This window comes from Diadema antillarum, unplaced genomic scaffold, assembly GCF_040938485.1.
Source record: "Diadema antillarum isolate AM-2024a unplaced genomic scaffold, OU_Dant_1.0 seq00000783_RagTag, whole genome shotgun sequence".
Classification (NCBI taxonomy): domain Eukaryota; kingdom Metazoa; phylum Echinodermata; class Echinoidea; order Diadematoida; family Diadematidae; genus Diadema; species Diadema antillarum.
In genome coordinates, this window is record NW_027271671.1 from 1452136 (window position 1) to 1473689 (window position 21554).

The 21554-nt window shown below is 38.3% G+C and overlaps 1 protein-coding gene across 1 annotated transcript in view; it reads left to right on the forward strand.

Annotated features, from left to right (window-relative positions):
- The window catches only part of LOC139739131 (probable E3 ubiquitin-protein ligase HERC4), a 45493-nt gene that overhangs the window by 16959 nt on the left and 6980 nt on the right, over positions 1-21554 (forward strand). Inside the window, exons 7-16 of the mRNA XM_071649749.1 lie at positions 431-602; positions 1239-1545; positions 2191-2292; positions 6179-6352; positions 6865-7067; positions 12636-12767; positions 15496-15628; positions 16721-16798; positions 17276-17482; positions 18692-18809. Coding sequence (XP_071505850.1) covers positions 431-602; positions 1239-1545; positions 2191-2292; positions 6179-6352; positions 6865-7067; positions 12636-12767; positions 15496-15628; positions 16721-16798; positions 17276-17482; positions 18692-18809 — 1626 coding nt within the window. The remainder of the gene's footprint in view (positions 1-430; positions 603-1238; positions 1546-2190; positions 2293-6178; positions 6353-6864; positions 7068-12635; positions 12768-15495; positions 15629-16720; positions 16799-17275; positions 17483-18691; positions 18810-21554) is intronic.

Sequence of the window (21554 nt, forward strand, 5' to 3'; positions counted from 1 at the left end):
GTGCTAGGCTAAAACAATATCTTGGGCTAAATTTGCATCCTTAATTAATAAAAACTAGAAATTGATAATTTCAACAAAGCTTAAGACACAATCTTGTAGATTACGACGCGGGTGTCACGCGTGGCATATTTCATAGGATCACACCACTGATGGCCAGATCTTTGGGGGGGGGGGGGGGGGAGCAGAACCCTCTGATTTTGGCATAGCCAAAAAAAGCCCAGTGTGATTAGGGTTTAACATCTCACTTCAGCATATAGACCCAAAATATGTAAGGATGAAAATCATTTCAACGGTTATAGTAATGATGTTGTAAATAATGATGTGATATCACACTGAATGACTGTAGTGGTACCGGTATCTAGAGTTGACCTGGTGCGAGCAAGCATCGTGTCGTTTTCTACTTCAAATAAGTTCTTGGTTTTTGTTACAGGTCAGGTGACAGGGTCAGGTGATGATGTCAATATTGGCCATGTGAGAAACAGCTCAGGGCTATTGAAGAGTCGTAGGATGTCTGTTGACCAGGAAGATGGGCTTCATACTGCTGGACGTAGCTGTAGCCAGGAGAACTTCAGTACTCATGGAATCCAGGATAATCATTATAGGTCAGGAGAGAAAGATTTTTTTTTTTCTTTTCTTGGGGAAAGTTTGGTGCCTCTTATAGAGAAAATAGTGCCATACCAAATGTATACATATGATTTATTTTCGCTTTGAATTAGAGTGGGACCTATAATTGTAAATCCACTCTATGTTATACAATCACCCGTGTACACTGTGAGTCAACAATTACCATATTAACTGCATGCTTTTACTGACAAGAAGTGTGTCAAAAGGGGTGCCTGTCTTACACGGGAGCAGCAACATTTGTGCATAATAAAACATTCTATGTCTTATGTACACATGTACGTGTATCATCCTCAGTGTATATTTCAGTAGCAAAAGTACAAAAGGTAGCATTCTTGTGTATGTTAGATGGTACATCAAATTGATATTCCTATTTTGGAAGTTTTGAATGACAAGAAGTAGTTGTTGTAATTGAAGCAGTAGTGTAGTAAAAAGAAATAGCAGCAGCAGTATTAGTGGTATAAATAGTACCACAGTAATAGAGTAGCAGCAAGTGGCATACAGTAGGGGTACTTGTAGCAATAGCTATTAAATCTACATTAGCACATCACTTTCATATTTCTTTCCCTCCAGTCTTTTATTCAGTTTTTGTCTAAATTTTCTTGTTGTGTCTTCAGGACCAAGTCCAGTCCTGTAGGAAGTACTAGCCATGGCCTTCTGATGAATTCTGGTGGCTCAGCCCTGAGTCTTACTTCAGCCTGCACCCCTTCCTCCCTCTCCTCCAACCCCATGTCAGTGAGCCCCATCCCCAGTCCATGTGCCAGTCCTGCCTTCAGCCCAGCCCCCAGCCCACTGCGGCTCTTGTCAGACCAGGAGGCTCTGGAGGAAACCGAGGACCTGAGGGAGTTTGAGAGGTCGCTATCCCTGGAGCTGGACTCGGGCAGGGAGTTTGCCCTCACTCATCTTACTCTGGGCATGCTGCAGGTGAGTGCCTTGACTTCACTCAAGCCTGATATAAGTATAAGTTTGGTTCTAGGGCAATTACTCCCCTGGACATATACCCCAGACCCTTTCCCTGACCCTAACCCTAATCCTTATCCTGAACCTAATCCTAACCCTATCCCAAACTCTAACTCAAAACCTAACCCTAACTCTAATCTTTGCTGTAAACTTATAACTAATCAGTACAGTATTTAGTTTGGGATAATTGCCATGATGATGGCCCTGATGCAGTTAGTTTTCTGCTGAGAATGGCCCAGGTTCTGAGATAGGCAGCAGGGTACAAGAATGTCTAATACCTGCACTTTGTGCACAACCCTGTCCAGTGGATCAATGTTGGTCAGGCCTCACATCCTCATTTCATCCCTGACATGTTCAGACCAAGTTTTCCTTGGTCTTCCATGTCCTCTGGACCTTGGAATCAGCATACTCAAGACTGTGCTAATACACAATGTGGCACTCAGTAATTGACCTTCTGTTTATTTCAGAGTTAATTACTGCAAGGATTCATTGTGCAATTAGTGTTATGCATGTACAGGCGGAGCCAAGTCAGACCATTTACGTGTGATGAAGTCATGACGATGTCCCACTGTAGACACTGCTAATCTCTCTGTTCCTATTTGCTTTCAGAGCATCATCAATCAATACAAAGAATGCGATGACGATGCCTTCCTGGTCAACACAATCCGCACAGTCTTCATGTCTGATGCTGCCCTTAATGCAAGCTTCAAGGTATTTAAAGTCCCTGCCTCCCTCTTTTTTTTTCTCACTTACACTTTGCAGATTTTATGTTTATACAACTTTAATGGCATTTAACCCCAAGAAAACATTTAGTTGTCATGTGATCAATAACAACAGATCTTTTTCAAAAAATTGTAAAAGTGAATAGATATGAATAAAAGCTGTTTATTATGAATGTCATTATGTCATCTAACCTGAGATCTATACATATGCTGTGGTCATATAAATCCAAAATAATTCAGATTCCCAATTCAATTCAATTCAATTCAATTCAATTCAATTCAATTCAATCTTTATTTCCGATTCAATGTATAAATATAAAATACATGTAAATATGAGCATGTTGTACAAAAGTGTACATATAAATACAGTGACAACATTGACAAAACAGGAAAAGATTATGAAAAAGAGAAAAAAAAAATAGGGAAAACAGATAGCATATAGGTACATAGAGAACACAAGCTCATTAACATTGTGTGTGCAGTTAATCAGAAAATGGTACATGTATAGAAAGCCAGAATAGGCTTGTTATGTTGCACATACCCCACGATATGATCATTATAAAATATAACTAAAAAATGATATGTACCAAATTAATCACAACAAAGAATATACTTTAGAAAACAACATCATACAAATAAAGAATAAAAAGAAGACCCATTATCCATATCCAATATATCAATACTTACTAAGCAACATTTTCTTATACTGTTTTTTAAAAATATTATTACACTGTATATTAAGTTTGCTCAAATCTAAAGTATTCCAATAAACAGGACCAGTATGACGTAACGAATATTTACATTTGTCAGTTAAGAAACGCCATCAATGAAAATGATCTGACGATCTTGTATAATAATTATGTACATCAGAGTTCAAACAAAGCATATTTTGTAAGTAAGGTGAAAGAGGTTTAGCATGATAACGTTGCATAAAAGAACATATATGCATTTTATTCAAATCTTGCAATTTAATGGTGTGTAATGATTTTTAAAATTTAGATGTTGGAACTCTATAATCTGATTTTGTACAAATTCAAATTGCTTTCTTTTGAAGTAAGAAAAGTCTTTGAGTTTGGTAAGAATACTTATTTTCCCAGATAGAATTACAGTGAGATAAAACAGATAAAATATAAGCATTATAAAGAGTGAACAAATTATAACCTGGCAAATCCTATTTCAGTCGATTTGAAATTCCAATAAAACGAGAAATTCTTGTACAAACAAAATCAATATGATCATTCCAACTCAACTTACTATTTAATACAACACCTAAAAAATTTACAGATTCATAAAATTTCAAACGTGTTTCACCAATTTTCAAAATCATATCATCAGTATCATACTGCATATGGCATTTATGAGAAGAGAGAAAAAAACAGGGGTAATGTTACAACGTATGGGTAATTCTGTGAAGTTGGGGCACAAAGTGTGACATTTTAGCATAACTCAATACTACTTATGCTATACATATATTGTTTATAGGCTTTACATTTGAATTGAGACCATACATTTTCCTGGAAATTTTGTGCCATTTAGATTCAATTTTGATGAAGTTATAAAAACGATATGTAACGGTGTCCTGTTGCATCGTGACGTGTCCATGTGGCATCGTGATAGTAAAAATCTGGTCCTAAAAGACAAATTGATGCAATTAGCTTGACCAAAATTTGATATAATATGCATAAGTACAAGATTAGTCAGATAGCTAAATATCTTAACTCTCCTTTCTACAGTTTTACTTTTACAAGAAAATTACACAATGTGTCACTATGCTACGCGGTGTCCACCAAATGTCACAAAAAAGGACACCGCATAGCATCATGATACATTTTGTAATTTTCTTTTAAAATTAAAACTGTGTACGGGAAATTTGAGATATTTAGCTATCTCATTAATATCTTGTAAATATGCATATTGCATCAAATTTTGGTCAAGCTAATTGCCATAATTTGTCTCTTAGGACCAAATTTTAAAATATCACGATGCTACATGGACACGTCACAATGCTACAAGACACTGTTACATATTGTTTAATAACTTCATCAAAATTGAGTCTGAATGGCACAAAATTTCCAGGAAAATGTGTGGCCTCAATGCAAACCTATATGTAAAGCCTACAAACCATAAATGTATAGCATAATTAATATTGAGTTATGCTGAAATGTATTTTTTAAATATCACGATGCTACATGGACACTGCCCCAACTTCATGGAATTACCAATATACATTTTCGAAATTTGTCAGCAGTGACATGCATGGTTTCTAATGTCATCAGAGTTTGTCCAAGTCTTTTTTGCTGTGTATTGTTCTTTTGATCGTCTTCCCTCTGGTGGCAGTAGCAGAACAACTATTCTTCCATCAGTGGACCACACTTCCTTTACCTTGTGATGACCCTTTGCGGCCCGCAGGAGTTCCTGATTGGTGCTCGTCAGAGCCTCATCTACAATATGCCCATGCCAGTCCCTTTCAGCTTCCTCCGAGCGCGAAGAACCGCACTGCGCATGCGGTATGAGCAGAACTTGGCGATGATAGCGCGAGGCTTCCTGACATTTGCGTTGGCTGATCCCGTGCGTGGGTCCATCGTGTTGTTCCTTGGAGCGATGCGATTCGATCGGTCAAGATTGGCCATTGTCAGGGGAATACCAAGGTGTTCAGAGAGAGGCTAATTGGCAGATGACCTCATCGGTGTTCTCGGCGTCACTCTTTCACACCATAAAACTTCAAACAATTGTGCCGCGAGTATTGTTTGGCTTCGTTCATGGCGAGTGTCAGATTGTTTATGGACGTTGCCTGGGCATCGACAATGCCTGTTAGCCTCTTTATCTCAGCTGCCTTGGCATTCTGAGACGTCTCAAGCTCCAATGATTTCCCATCGACGTGTTCTGATCGTTCCATTATGGCCGCATTGGCTTTCTCAAGCTCATCTAATCGTTGAATGAACTTCGTGATGTGTGTGTCAATAGCCCTTTCAACGGCGCTCTCGATGGCATCTAGAAAAGCTCCGCTTTTGAGGTAGTCCTCAACCGCCTGAAGGGCTGCTGCTTCCGCGGTAGCTTTCGCTTTGGCCGACATTTTGAAAATTAGTCACCAGTTCGTTTCAAGGCTACGGCAGAGATACCAAAAGTATTACAAATGCATCACAGTTGCCCAAAAAGTGCAAATTACAGGGTTCTTGGGAGCTCACATCGGTATCACGCACACATGGCTATGTAGTTCAGTAGACTGGCTTATAAGCTAAGTTATATTCATCTGTTGCCGATCACATTCCCAATATTTAAAAATGAAGGTCATGACATCTGTTCAGTTACAGTAAGAGACAGCAGGCACCTCGCAAATAATGCACACCGACACATTCCATGAGTGTAGGTTTATCAGTTTAGAACATCGCAGTCACGGAGATGAGTATAATATAAATATCAATGTTACCTCATTTTGTCAGTGCTGACGAGAGCTTACGTGTCCACACTTGGTTACGCATGGAACTACATACAGTCTGATGTGTAGGAGATATGTGTAGACACTCGGGTTCCATCAGACACTTTACTTGGCCATTTTGCTTCTTCTGGGTACCAGAGATTTTCTTTTCCAACGAGAAATGCTTTCCTCCTCTGCTCTTTATACTTTCCACTATTTCAGGTAAGTATGTTTTCTATTCTCCTCTCCGCAAGCTGATTTTTTTTAGTAAGAAACGAGTGTTTCCCATCTCTCGTCTCCCGTCTCCCGATATGTGATATAGGTACTGATATGTACATGGCACCGTGTTTTACATTATTAGAGAGATTCCATTCTCAAATGGTTCCTCTATTGTCTGTACATGATACTGTAGAATGGTCTATTCATTGATTCCCAACTTTGTTATCATGTTTCTTTGAAGGTTGATGAAAGGGACCCAAACAGTTCACTAGATCTGCAGGCTGTGCGAATGGCCTTCAGTCTCTTGTCAGGCCTTCAGCCCAAGGACCGCTTCATGACTGTTCTGGCCAATGCCCTAGAGATCCTCTTGATGAGACTAGATCAGACTCTGATCCAGCCCCACCAGATCAACCAGGTCAGGCACTTGAGCTAAAGTGCTTCAGCATTTTATGGGTAGTGCAACAAAGTAACAATAAGTGTGAGAATTCTCCATTTTTCTCTTGAAAGCATTATAAGACATACTACAACTAGTGGTAATTTGGAACAAGCAGACTGAAGGAATGATTTTTTGAAATACATTGTGCTTTTACTTTAAGATAATGATTTTCAACTGAAGGGAGGCTCAATACTTTGTTTTGGTGATTTGATAGTGCATTATCACTCAGACTAACTAATTTGGACAAGTGAGATACTAGGTTGGATCTAAACATGCAGAGTTGTGGAAACATTAGAATGTACATGATGCATCATAAAGTGAATATCATCACCTTGTTTTTGTGTGACATAAGTTGTTGCGATACAATCCATTGCTAAAAAATGTATTTGTACCTCATTTCTCTCATTCGTAACCAAGAGATCTCTAAATGATTAGTGCCCTAGAGAAGTGGTGACATCATTAATTGTCAACATTCTATTTTGCTTTTCTAGCTTCTCATTGTGCTTGAGTGCCCGCTCCTGGAGGTCCATTTTGATATGGTACAGGTTTTGTGCCGGCTGCTAGCCAAACATCTGACCCCTGGTGCCAGGTCTGCCCTTGTTGATGCCCTGGCTCTCTTTAAGAGGGACCGGTTCCAACGCATTCTCCGCATTATGCAGACCCACATGGTGTCCATGATAAGACCAAAGCACGGGTATGTCTCACCAATAGTACAAGAATAGCTTTCCTTCCCAAAGCATCATTGCACAAGCAGAGGTGAACTCATCACAGTAGATAATATAGTCAGGTCGCTTAATGTCAAAATTTTGAGGACTATTAAAAAATATTTGAGTAGGAGCCCCCCGGGATATTTGTAGAAAAACACTAAAAAGATCAAATTTCAAAATGGCCGACACTTAATTGGCAAAACCTTCACTTTTCATGTCATATGGGTGATACGATGACAATATATTACATTTGTTTTTGTATTTTTGGTTTGCTTTAGAACCTTGGCTTGAACATTGCGTTAGGAGCATTATATTCTTGTATAAGGTGAAGTCTCTGAACTGCTGGGGGAGGGGTAGGGCAAAAGGGGCGGGACCCCCCCCCCCCTTTTTAAAAAATGGTTGTTCGGTTGTTCTTTTGCGTGCTTACGCGGGGGATAAAAACATGAAATTTGGCGCACAGATTCCTTGAGGACTAGGAAACAATATTAGACTAAACACACACACACACACACACACACACACAAGATCAAATTTCAAAATGGCCGACACTTATGGCAAACCCTTCACTTTTCATGTGACATTACTTCTAGATAGGTGATACGATCACGATGACAATATTAGTATATATCTTTATTTTTGGTTTGGCTTAAAACCTGAATTTGGACATTACGGTTGGAGCATTGTTTATATTCTTGCGTAATGTAAAGTCTCTGAACGGCTGGGGGAGGGGCAGGGCAAAGGGGGCGGCCCTCAACTTAAAAAGTGATGGTTCGCTTGTACTGTTGCGTATTTTTTATCGTCTTGCTTTATACACGGCGGATAGACGCATCAAATTTGGCGCACGGATTTCTAATTAGAGTAAGAGTCCTGCAATTTTTAAGGAAAAACACACACACACACACACGAAATCAAATTCCAAAATAAATCAATTCACAACAGATCTGAACTTATATGTTATCACATTTCCTTAGTCAAGTTGCTTCATGTCAACATTTGGGCTTACCGTATAGTTAGAGCGGATAAAAGCACCAAATTTGAAAAAGGTGATCCCCTAGGACCTACTCATTGATATTAGAATAGGAGCCCTCTGGAATTTTCCAATTTTTTAGGGTGAAAATGATGAATTGTAATATGTCTTTATAATATGATATATATACTGTATTGCGTAAGTAATGGAATGTGATAATATATAAGTTCAGATCTGTTGTGAATTGATTTATTTGTCATGGAACTGAAAACATAAAACCAAACTTGAGACCATGATTAACATCAAAGCATCTGAAACATGGAGCATGGTAGAACTAATTACTGATCAAATATTATATACATATATCATATACTAATCAAATATAACGCATACAGTTTAAACAGACAGAAGATAGTTTCTAGAATAAACAGTTTTCCTATTCAGTGGCGGATCTGGGTGCATGGAGGCGCACCGGGCAAACCCCTTCTATTCTTTGTTAAAACAAAGAAATAAAAAGAAAAAATGGAGGGGGAGGGCATGCGCCCACTTTGATTTTGTAAAGGCACCCCTCCCCCTCACGGAATTCCTGGATCCACCCCTGCTACTCCCATGCTCTGAGACTCTTAGAATCATTTTGCACTGAAATAATTTTTGAGTGCAGTAAGAGTTATTTGTGGATACAGTGCACTCCCGTTATGACGAACGCGGTAAGAATTTTTGTAACAAGTAAGTAAAAAATCAGGTCCCAAAACTCTCATATTTTGCCCTTCTCTCCCCCAGTATACGCAAGAGTATAATGCTCTTAACGTAATGTTCAAGCTAAGGTTCTAAAGCAAACCAAAAATACAAAAACAAATGTAATATACTGTCATCGTATCACCCATATGACATGAAAAGTGAAGGTTATGCCAATCAAGTGTCGGCCATTTTGAAATTTGATCTTTTGAGTGTTTTTCTACAAAAATCCCGGAGGGCTCCTACTCTAATATTGTTTAATAGTCCTCAAGGAATCCGTGTGAAGAAAAAAAATGATACTTTTATCTGCCGTGTAATGGTAATTTCACTAAACGACCGACTATTACTTACGCAATACAGTATATATCATATTATAAAGAAATATCAAAATTCAGCTTTTTTACCCTAAAAATCGAAAAATTCCAGAGAGCTCCTACCCTAATATTGTTTGATAGTATTAAATTAATCCGTGTGAAAAAAATTATGCTTTTATCCGCTGTGTAATGGTAATTTCACTAAGCGACCTGACTATTACTTACGCAATACAGTATATATATATATCATATTATAAAGAAATATCAAAATTCAGCATTTTCACCCTAAAATCGAAAAATTCCAGAAGGATCCTACTCTAATATTGTTTAATAGTCCTAAAGGAATCCGTGAAAAAAATTGATGCCTTTATCCGCCGTGTAATCATAATTTCACTTAGCGACCTGACTATTACGTACGCAATACAGTATACATATACATCATATTATAAAGAAATATCAAAATTCAGCATTTTCACCCTAAAAATCTAAAAATTCCAGAGGGCTTCTACTCTAATATTGTTTAATAGTCCTAAAGGAATCCGTGAGAAAGAAACGTTGCTTTTATCCGCCGTGTAATTGTAATTTCATTAAGCGACCTGACAATTACTTACGCAACACAGTATATTTATTATATATCATATTATAAAGAAATATCAAAATTCAGCATTTTCTACCTAAAAATCGAAAAATTCCAGAGGGCTCCTACTCTAATATTCTTTAATAGTCCTAAAGGAATCTGTGTGAAAAAAATTGATGCCTTTATCCACCGTGTAATGATAATTTCACTAAGCGACCTGACTATTACGTACGCAATACAGTATACATATACATCATATTATAAAGAAATATCAAAATTCAGCATTTTCACCCTAAAAATCGAAAAATTTCAGAGGGCTTCTACTCTAATATTGTTTAATAGTCCTAAAGGAATCCGTGAGAAAGAAACGTTGCTTTTATCCGCCGTGTAATTGTAATTTCATTAAGCGACCTGACAATTACTTACGCAACACAGTATATTTATTATATATCATATTATAAAGAAATATCAAAATTCAGCATTTTCTACCTAAAAATCGAAAAATTCCAGAGGGCTCCTACTCTAATATTCTTTAATAGTCTTAAAGGAATCTGTATGCCAAATTTGATGCTTTTATCCGCCGTGTAACGGTAATTTCACTAAGCGACCTGACTAATAGGGGCACATCGTGCCAAGTATGCCACAGTATTAAATGATTCTAATGCTACCAACATTAGTAGTAATTCAGATCTGCTAAAGTGCAAAAAACATGATTTATTGTAGCAATTAAGTATATCACAGTATTGTCATTTACTATAGTCTCACAAAACTTCAAAACTGCAGTTGTTCTAGAATTGTTCCTATTGAGGAAAGTTTTCTTATTTTTTATGCCTCCGCAACGAAGTGGCCGGAGGCATTATGTTTTCGGGTCGTCCGTCCGTCCGTCCGTCCGTACGTCCGTCCGTCCCGTTTTGTTTTTGTTGATATCTCAAGAACCGTGTGGTGGTTTTACATCAAACTTGGTATGAGGGTATATCCTTGGGGGATAATACTTTGTGTTGATTTTAGGGTCACAAGGTCAAAGGTCAAAGGTCACAGCTTATTTTGTGAAAAAAAAATTGAAATTTCATGTTTTTCTCCATATCTCGCAAACGGTTCAAGGTATCTTCATGGAACTTAGTATATGCTTGTACCGATGGGCAGTGATTATCTAGGGAAGTTGGGGGTAAAGGTCAACTCCTCAAAATATCACTACTTTCCTTAAAATGCAATATGCCTGAAGATGTTTTTTTTTTTAAACTTGATGTATGGCATGTATTACCCAATATATATTTTTTGGGAAGTTTCTTGCCAAAAGGTCAAAGGTCAAAAGGTAAAAGGTCAAAAGGTAAAAGGTCAAGTGAAAGTGCTAAATTGCACTTTTTCCTCCATATCTCAAAAGTAACTCAAGGTATCATCATGAAACTTACATATTTATGCATGTTCAACCTAACAGTGATTCTCTTTGGAACTGTGAGGTCAAATGTCAGATGCCAGGTTTAGATGAATGCTATTTTCCCATTTGATACTGAAATTATACTTTTTCTCAATACCTTGAAAATTACTCCATGCATAAACTTATAAAAGGGTCAAAAGTCAAGTAAAAATCATCAGATCCCCCAAATACCTGCACTCTGACATTTTAATCATTCATCCAATTGAACCTAGTTCTAGGAAAGTGAACATTCAGCACATTTGTGTCAAACCTGTCATTTTAATATTTTGCCAATTGTGTGAAACTGTCATCACACATTGTCAGGACATTGTACTATAGACCTATTAGGAGAACCATGCATTATGGCGGAGGCATATCAGTAGCCGTAGCGATATATCTAGTTGTTTTTTATGCCTCCGCCAACGAAGTGGCCGGAGGCATTATGTTTTCGGGTCGTCCGTCCGTCCGTCCCGTTTTGTTTTTGTCGAACCGTGTAGTGGTTTTACATCAAACTTGGTATGAGGGCATATCCTGGGGGGATAATACTTTGTTTGGATTTTAGGGTCACGGGGTCAAAGGTCACAGGTTATTTTGTGAAAAAAAAGTTGAAATTTCATGTTTTTCTCCATATCTCGCAAATGGTTCAAGGCACAAATGTATCTTCATAGAACTTAGTATATATGCATGTACCGATAGGCAGTGATTATCTAGGGAAGTTGGGGGTCATGGGTCAAAGGTCAGGGGGTCAAAGGTCAAGATCAACTCCTCAAAATATCACTACTTTCCTTATATTTATGCAATGCCTGAAGGATTTTTGTTCTAACTTGATGTATGCATGTATTACCCAATGTATATTCTGTGGGAAGTTTCTTGCCAAAAGGTAAAAGGTCAAAGGTCAAGTGAAAGTGCTAAATTGCACTTTTTCCTCCATATCCCGAAAGTAACTCAAGGTATCATCATGAAACTTACGTCTTTATGCATGTTCTACCTAACAGTGATTCTCTTTGGAACTGTGAGGTCAAAGGTCAAAGGCCAGGTTTAGATAATACTATTTTACCATTTGATACTGAAATTATACTTTTTCTCAATATCTTGAAAATTACTCAATGCATAAACTTATAAAAGGGTCAAAAGCCAAGTAAAAATCATCAGTTCCCCAAATACCTGCACTCTGACATTTTAATCATTCATCCAATTGAACCTAGTTCTAGGAAAGTGAACATTCAGGACATTTGTGGCAAACCTGTCATTTTAGTATTTTGCCAATTGTGTGAAACTGTCATCACACATTGTCAAGACATTGTACTATAGACCTATTAGGAGAACCATGCATTATGGCGGAGGCATACCAGTCGCCATAGCGACATTTCTAGTTTATGTTTTATCTTGCATAGTTATATTGTTTTTCATGGAAGAAAATTTCCAAAACATACATTTATTTTTGCATAGATATGCCCCTTTTGGAGAGTGTGTGTTTTTAAACAGGTGTATGGTGCCATGCAAATTCTGTGAATCATATGTAAATGTATTTTCATCATATTATTGCAGAGCATCAGAAGGTATGCTACATGTTGCCATGGCAATTGGTATCATTTATGAAGCCAATCAGGTTGCCAGCAAGGGAGATGCAAGCAAAGAACTAGCCTTTACTGAAGACTTCTATTGTCATCAGTTATCCAGGTAAAGATAAATTGATTGTAATGATAAGTGTTGCAATTGGGTGTTTGTACCCATGTCATGTTCTTCGATTCATCCCTCTCTCCCTGTGTGTATGTGTGTGTGTGTGTGTGTGTGTGTGTTTGTGTGTGTGTGTGATCTGTTTTTACCAGATATGAGATATAATTTTTGTGACAGTGCTCACCTCAGATGAAAACTTTGAGACAGGAACAATACCTAATTGAAGCAAAAGTTACATGAAAAATTTTCTTTGTGTCATTTTGATTTAAAAGTGTGATTGTGTTTGCCTTTACCAAGATCTTGTGCAGCTCCAACAGTGAGTAAATGAGGTGTGCATGTTAAAGGGTATACAGTTGTGATGAAGTCTTATTTAGCAGTCCATGTACCTCACTTTGCAGGTTAATTTCTGGCCTTACTTTGATGACACCTGTGCTTATTTAACTCTTTATGTGCCACGTTTGCACGCCAGACTCAGTTGACAGCATGCCAAGTTTGCATATTCTGCTCAAACTCAAAAAATCGCCCCATGCCACAGAACAATGAAAGCATTTCTTGTGATTCCATTCCTGTCACATGTATCTTAAGTTGCATTTTATGTTGTGATTGACGATCAAGTGGTGTTCCCTACTGGATTTGCGAGTAAATCCTAAGTTTCTGTCACTGTTTTGTGTGCAAAAGTCATTCCTCTACAATTATTTAGCTTGTGGTCATTGAAAGAAAAACAATATATTTATCATACAATTTACATCAAAGTAAAGCTTGGCATTTTTTTTCTACAACCTTGCTCATTTCATGTCCAGGGTAATAAAAATCTATAAAGTTACATAGATTTGAAAAACAAAATGGTTTCCAAAAGCATGACCTATGTTGCTGTCTCAAAATGATGTGGCACACAGGAGGTTTACACCATGTCACATAAAGAGTTAGTGTAAAACGAGGAATGTTCGCATGCATTTTAATTTCCCGAATTTTGCGAGAGCCGAGATTCGCGAAATTAAAATCCACATGAAAGTTTTTGTCTACACTATATGCATTGAATGTAAGAGGCAACTCATGAAAATTTCATGCCGCGAAGAACCCTGTTGGCTCCAATTCATGAAAATTTCATGCCACGAAAATATTGTGTTTTACAGTAAATGGAAGGAAATTTGTTTCTCAATCTGGCCAAATCAAGCTGAGCCTCTGAAATTACGATATCTCATTATCATATTGTCAGGGACTGATAAGCCTGCCTTCTATACTATGCAAACATATAGAAAGTTTTACTTTTTGCTCTGTTTAGATTTCATAATGCAACTGCTTTCAGTGATTTATCTATTTATTTGATTGTTATTTGTTTTTTGGTTTTTTTTTTCGTAGTATACACTCTCAACTTTATCCACGTAGAAGAATGCCGGTTATACACTGTACACTCTACATAAACTGTGAACTCGTGTTTTTATACCCCCGCCAAACGAAGTTTGAAGGGGGTATATTGACCGATTCTGTGACGCGCTATGTGTATTTTTGGCATGCGCGCAGCCATACTGGGTGTATCATCCGACCCCCCCCCTCCACACTCCCCCACCCCTCTCCCTACATTAGCACGCGCGCAGAATGAAAAACTGCTTTAGCCAATGGGCGTCTCGTACTGAGTGCGCGAATGCTTGCTAGTGCGCGAACCTTTGCTACAAGTGCGTGATAAACATGTTGCCCGGGGGTGGGGGAGAGCAGGGGGGGTCGGCTGATACACACCGATACACCCACTATGGCTGCGCCCTGTGCCGTAAAATGTCTGCTGTCCTCAACGAACCCGAATCGGTCAATAGGAATCAGCGGACGGTCGGGCGGTCGGTCGGGCGGTCGGTCCGTTGCAAATCTTGCGTCGCGAACTACTTCCTCAGTTTTCAACCGATTCCCATAAAACTTGGCACAGATGTGTGCCTTGGGTTGTAGATGTGCAAGACATATTTTTTGACAGTACCCAAAAGTACGTTGCCATGGTAACGGCATATTATGGGCAAAAATGGGTACAAATCTTGCGTCGCGAACTCCTCCCACAGTTTTTGATCAATTTTTATGAAATTAGGTACAGATGTTCATCTGAATATGTTAATGTGCAAGACACATATTTCCGCAGTGGCAAAAAGTGCGTTGCCATGGTAACGGCATGTTATTGGTAAAATATAGGGCAAAATGCTTCATGGCAAAACTGCTTCATCAGTGTTCTTCCAATTCTCATGGAATTCATATTGAATGTTTGTCTTAGGATATAGGTCAGCATGACACATTTCTTGACAGTGACAAAAAGTATGTTGCCATGGTAACAGCTCACATATTATGAGCCAAAATGATGGAAAATTTTGTGTTGCAAACTACTTCCTCAGTTTTTGCCCAATTTCCATGAAACTTGGTACAGATGTGTGCCTTTGGTTGTAGATGTGCAAGACGCATTTTTCGACAGTACCCGAAAGTACGTTGCTATGGTAACGGCATATTAATGGCAGAAGATCAAGGAAAGATCTTGCGGATTTAACTACTTCCTCAGTTTTTTGACCAAAGCTTATGAAATGTTGTTTTGACCAAATCTTATGAAATGTTGTTTGGCGGGGGTATAACCAGTCGCTGTAGCGACATTTCTAGTTATTTCTGGTGATGAAGATCTGCTTTTTTTTGCCTCTCATAAGGATACACATGTGTTTATAGATTCATTTTTGCTCCTTGTTTCCTTTTGTTGGGATCATCATTGCAGAGAACTGGACTACCAGGCAGAGTACCATCGTTGGCAGGTCAAAGCTAGTCTCAGTCACCAGTCACTTGAAGCATGTTGTGCCAGTAACATGGAGATGTCTCTCTTGGATTTCCCATTCCTTCTTGATCCTGCTGTAAGTTGATCTGCATTTTCTTGACAAAAAAAAAAAAAAAAAAAATAGGCAAACAAACAAGTGAGGAATGGCCAAGTCACGATTTTAATAACCTATACAGGTTTTCTCATTTTCAACCCTGGCATTGATTGGAGATACCCTATGATATTCTTATATCGAGTAAACTTGTGGACTGTTTTGGCTGGGTGGCTGCACTATTTTGCAGATTTCAAGCAGAGGGAGTGTTTTGTGTAAGTGTTGATGTTTCTTGTGTTAAGTTCTGTGTTTTGATTCAAGCATTTTCAAGGGCAGAATAGCTTGTTTTAGAGTAGTAATTTCTGTGTGAGTGCAATTTACAGTCTGATTCTCACACTGATAGAATTATTCCATGCAATGCCAGAAAAGTTTGACTTTGCACGCAAGTACCATCTTGACAATTTGGTGTTTCCTATTGTGATACACAAACACACACACAAACACACACAAAACGCACACCCCCTAATTTCTTTGTCTTTCACTTTTATTGAATATAGAGAACCAGAAAGAAATAATGTATCTGGTCGGGAAGATGTAGATATTGTGATATGTAAGCATTATAACATAAAGGATCTATTTCTTGCCAATGTGTTTCATCTATCCTGTAAACTTTGTTTTGTTATCTCATAATATACTCTCCAAATACGGCATATTCTATAATTCTGTGCACTAAAGAAATTTGCAATTTCACAGCTGCAACTTTCTATGTGAGTTGAAAGAAGAAGAAAAAAAGAAGAATGTACATTCCTATAAATGTAAGTATTTTAGAAATGCTTATAAATACTTGAAAGATGAGATCATGCAGTACACTCCTAGAAGCATTTCTGTGCAGAAACAAAGGGAACAGATCCATTAATTTGGTTTCCATGCACAGCTTAGATTAATTTCCACAGATGTAATCTGGCAGTGTAAGGTGTCAGTACACAAGGAGTTCAGACTTGGTACACACATTGCATGAAATTTTGAAATGCATCTAGAACCATATGTAGTACGCCATATATGAGTGTACAGGGAACATCTTACACCTCAATGATATTACTTAGTAAGTGTGTCTTTGTGAATTGAATCACCTTCCAGTCCAAGGTCCATGTTCTTCACCTCGATGCTGTAGTGCAGATGAGGAGAGAATACCAAGCAGCAATCCTTCACCAAGCTGTGAGTTTGGCCTTTTGTGTCCTTTCATTCACTAAGTTTCTTCTTGTATGTCTTAATCTGTAATGCCAGCTTTTTGTGAACAGCTTTGTGCTAGCACTTGTGGATAAGAGAGAACCATGCCTGCTCATGTGGCAACATATCCTTACATCAAATAAGATTCCAAGTTTGAGATACAATCTTTTATGAAATTATTTGTTATATTAGCCACAATTTCTTTAGCAATACCAAGGCAATGGCTACTTTTCAGTAAAGCAAACACACACAAATTTGAATGAGAAGGACACCTGCCAGAGTATTTCCACAAAGTTTGTGTTGATTGTTGTTAGTGTTTTCATGTAAGGAGTGTTCTTAGACATGGTACTTCCTAGTCGGGCAGTGTATCTGCCAGCCAGCAAACACAATTGATTTGATGTCTTACAGAAGGATAACCTGCAAAAGAGTTTATTAATCTGTTCATGACATTGTTTCCTTTTGCAGAGAGTGAACCAAGCCCAGAAGTATCTTAAGGATGGTCGTCGCTTCACTTCCAACCTCAAGGACTCTATCAAGGCAGCAATGTGCCCCTTCCTCGTGCTGGAGGTACGGCGTGACTACCTCATCAGTGACACCCTTGCCCAAATCAGGCTCAAGAAAAACGACCTGAAGAAGCCCCTGAAGATCAAGTACATTGGTGGAGGAGAACAGGTTGGCAGACTGACAGTCATTATTTCTTCTTTCGTTTTGAAACTGATGCTTTTGAAGCACGTAAACATAGAGAATGCTAACAAATCACACACATTTGTACACACATGGTTAGATTAGGTGGTGTTGTAAAAAATAAAACACAGCAAAACAAAACAAAACAAAAATGCCAAAGGGTGCTTTTGTAAGAATATGGGTTGCTGGAAGATGTTATGATGAATATATACTGCACTTGTGGCCTCATTTGTGCTCCAGCTGAAAACATGATGATCATCTTGATAATGATACTTAGTACAAAAAAACAAATATATATATATATGTATATATATATATATTTAATAATGTTCATAATAAAGATATTGATTGCAATAGTGCTAATAAGATTGCCTTGATAATAACGATAGTGATAATTATAAGAATGTATAAAGTTGTTTAATGAGCAAAGAAGTTGAAACCATTCTTGTTATTTACTCATTTTATTTGACAGGATTATTATTTCTTCATTTTTTGGAGGGGAGGTTTGTTTCTATAGTTGAGAATATTTTCTGAATGGCAGAGTGTGAATTTGTTCAGTAATGTACATCAGTCTTCTGGCTTGTGTATGGTTCTCTTCTGAAGCTGTTGATATACTGTGATATCAGGAATTGAATGACTTTCATTTGTTTTGTTCTATTTTGTATGCAAAAGAAAGAATGGATGGCTATAGAAATGTTCTGTTACTAAGATTATCTTAATTAGTAGTTGTGTTTGCGTGAATGGGCTGGTGCTGGTGTTGTTGTATCTGAACACTAGCACCAGTGATAATCCTTAGCTTGAAGGGTAAGTACATTTACTTCAACAGTATGGCATAGTTTCTGTGGCGAGTATTGTGGCATGTGTTTAGTGTCAATTGCTGAACCAAGCTCCATTACAAAAATGTATGTGTGTTTGTGAGTTACGTGTTTTCACCTCCACTGATCTGCAACAATCCCTTGGGACTATCAAATATGTTCTTTCAGGTTAGATGTTGGTATTAGCATTGCTATAACGAGGTCAGACCTGATCTGATGTCTTAAGAGCTTTAATTTGCATTGATCTCTTTATGTGTTCTTCTCTGTGAGATGGGGTGTATTAAATTCCACCACAAATAAGACTAAATTAAGATGTAAATGTTTAGATTTCCTGTGATAAACAATACTTATCATCTGGGTTTTCTTTATCAACTTGTTCTAGGGTCTTGACATGGGTGGCCTCCAGAAGGAATTCTTTCAGCTGATCTCTGAAGCAGTCTTCAAACCAAGCTATGGCATGTTTGTCACCTCTGAAGAGAACAGGACTATATGGATTAATGGTGAGAAAGAGAAATAATTCAGTGCTCTGTAGCAATGTTTTGAGTATCTGCTGCTATACTATTGCTTTGTTCTGCTTATACTATAATCATTCAGGCAGTTAACTGTGTCTCATGAGATCTTTCTTGGAGCTTATAATGATGTTTTCATTACGTGATGATGTTATCAATCATTTCATGCATGTCAACTGCCCACATGCCAGCAATCATTGGAACTGAAAATCCATTTCACAATCATCATGTGAAGGACTGGTGTCCAGTGGACCTTGACACTTAATATGTGGGAATGGATGGAGTATGAGGGTGAATTGATACTTCAATCAATGAATCACCCAAAGATGTTTGGTCATGATGCAAAAGCTGGTCTCCAAGGGACAAATCAAGCTGTTACTTCCCACCTACCAGAATTATCAGCACCGGTTGTCTTTATCAGTGCCTGATCACTAGCTTTCTGTCGAGCTTGTGTGAAGCCATTGATTACAGGTGGGACTAACACTGTTTTCCCCTAAAGCCTAGCTCACACCTTTGCGTTTCGAGCTTGCGTTCAGCTGCGTATTGCCCGAACGCAGTCTAACGCAGCCCAACCCAGCACTACTCAACGAAACGAGCTAATACGAGGTTAATACGCAGACTAACGCAGAGGCTTTGCGTTCTAGCTCGCTAGTTTGAAATTTTTTCAAACATCCGCAACTGAACGCAATATCAAAATCCATACGAGCTAAGACGAGGGGCAACCAGCAAATGCGAGCAAGGACGAGCAAAGTACGAGCGACAACGAGCTACTTAACGCAGGCCACCGCAGCTTTACTTTGAATTGCGTTTCACTGCGTATGGTTGCGATATCTGCTCGCTTCACCTGGCATAGCCTCGCTTTAGTTCGCATTACCTCGCTTTAGCTCGCATCACCACACGCTGTTCCTGGTACTCTGCTCGCATTAGCAAGGACCATTGCGGATGCAGCTCGCTACATTACGAATATAGCTCGTCCGTCGCTCGCTTCCCCTCGTTCCTCCTCGCCTTACCTCGTTCCTCCTCGTTCCTGTTCGATGCTGCTCGCTTTAGCTCGCTATGACTGCGTATATATATGTATGAAAACAAAAACTATTTAGATTTAATTAATATCCATTTAGTTGACATAAGAAATACAAATTGCTTGTCAAATCATGAAGCTTTTGTTATGATTGTGTTCTTTCAGCAAAATCAGATCCAAACACATCAGTTTTTAAAAACATCTCAAACTGAGTTTTGTAGAAATTTTTTTTTCTTGAATTGTATTACCACACAATGTATATCGCTGAAAAGTATTTTTTAACACAGTAATATGCTCTGTTCAGTCCTCAACAACTGCTGCAGGTACATTTTGTAATTAGCAAGGTTGTCATTCCTGCTTTAGTGACCATAGGCAAGCCATTTTGAAATGACCTAATGAAAATAATGTCTTGACCCAAAGCGACATTTAGGGTGACCCTATAAGAAAAACTTGACTTCAGACCATGAAAACATCAGAATCGATTTCATTGAACCAGAAACCCTATAATACAGATTTTGAAAATGATTGTGAAACGTTTTTAAACAATGCAAGTGACTTTTGAATTTCAGATGGCGGCCATATTGGATTTGACCAATATGACCTGAGGGCGCCCTTCTTTGCGGCCGTCAAAAATTGCAATACTAGTAGTATGGTTTTGGCAACATGTGTACCAAATTTGGTGCTTTTGGAAGAATTTGAACCAAAAAGTCCTTTGTGCCCCCCCCCCCCCCCCCAACTGTAAAAAGTCAAAAAATTATATATCAGTGCAACTCTCTTATACGCAGCAGGGCGAACTGATACGCAGCGGATCGAGCTGGAACGAGCAACAGTCGAGTGGCTGAGCAGTGAAACGAGGAGAAACGAGTTAATGCGAGCTGCTAGCGAGCTAGAGCGAGATGCTAGCGAGCAATGAACGAGTGGCGAACGAGGTACACACGCAACGGGGCGAGCAATCTTCGTATTAAAGCGTACTGTTACGAGCAAAAGCGAGCTGGAGCGAGGTGAAGAGCAACCTAAGGCAACCGTAGGCAATCATTTTGTAAAAAATATACGAGCTACAACGCAACAATGTGACTGCTACAAAATATTTTGCTGCGGAGTGCTGCGTTAAGGCTGCGTTCGGCTGACGCAGCTATACGCAGCTAAAACCGCAAAGGTGTGAGCTGGGCTTTAGAGAGGAAAGGTGGTGGAGGGGGGAGTTTTCTTAGCAGATTCTGTGCAATGCTTTTATGCCGTGTGTCTTGAAAGAAGAAAGTTCTCAGCAGTTTGGTGATCTCTTCTCGTCAAAGATGAGTTATCTGAGGATTTTGGTGCCTTTTCTTATTCTAAATTTTGTCTGCACCAAATAGAAGTCTTGATTGTCTGACTAGATACTAGGCATTCCTGCAAATCAATGTCCTGATAAGTATGCCAACATGCCCTTATACAATAACTGTTCAGTTTATATGAATGATAATATTAGCATTCACAATGAATTGTTATGAATATGTTAATTTTTATTAATTTTTATTTTTGTTATTATTATTGTTATTATTATTATTATCATTATGGTGATGATGATGATGATGATTATTATTATTAATATTATTATTATCATTATGATTATGATTATGATGATGATGATGATGATTATTATTATTATTATTATTATCATCATCACTATTATTATTATTATTTAACACCCCCACCCACACATAGTGTGTAGGGCTGGTATATAG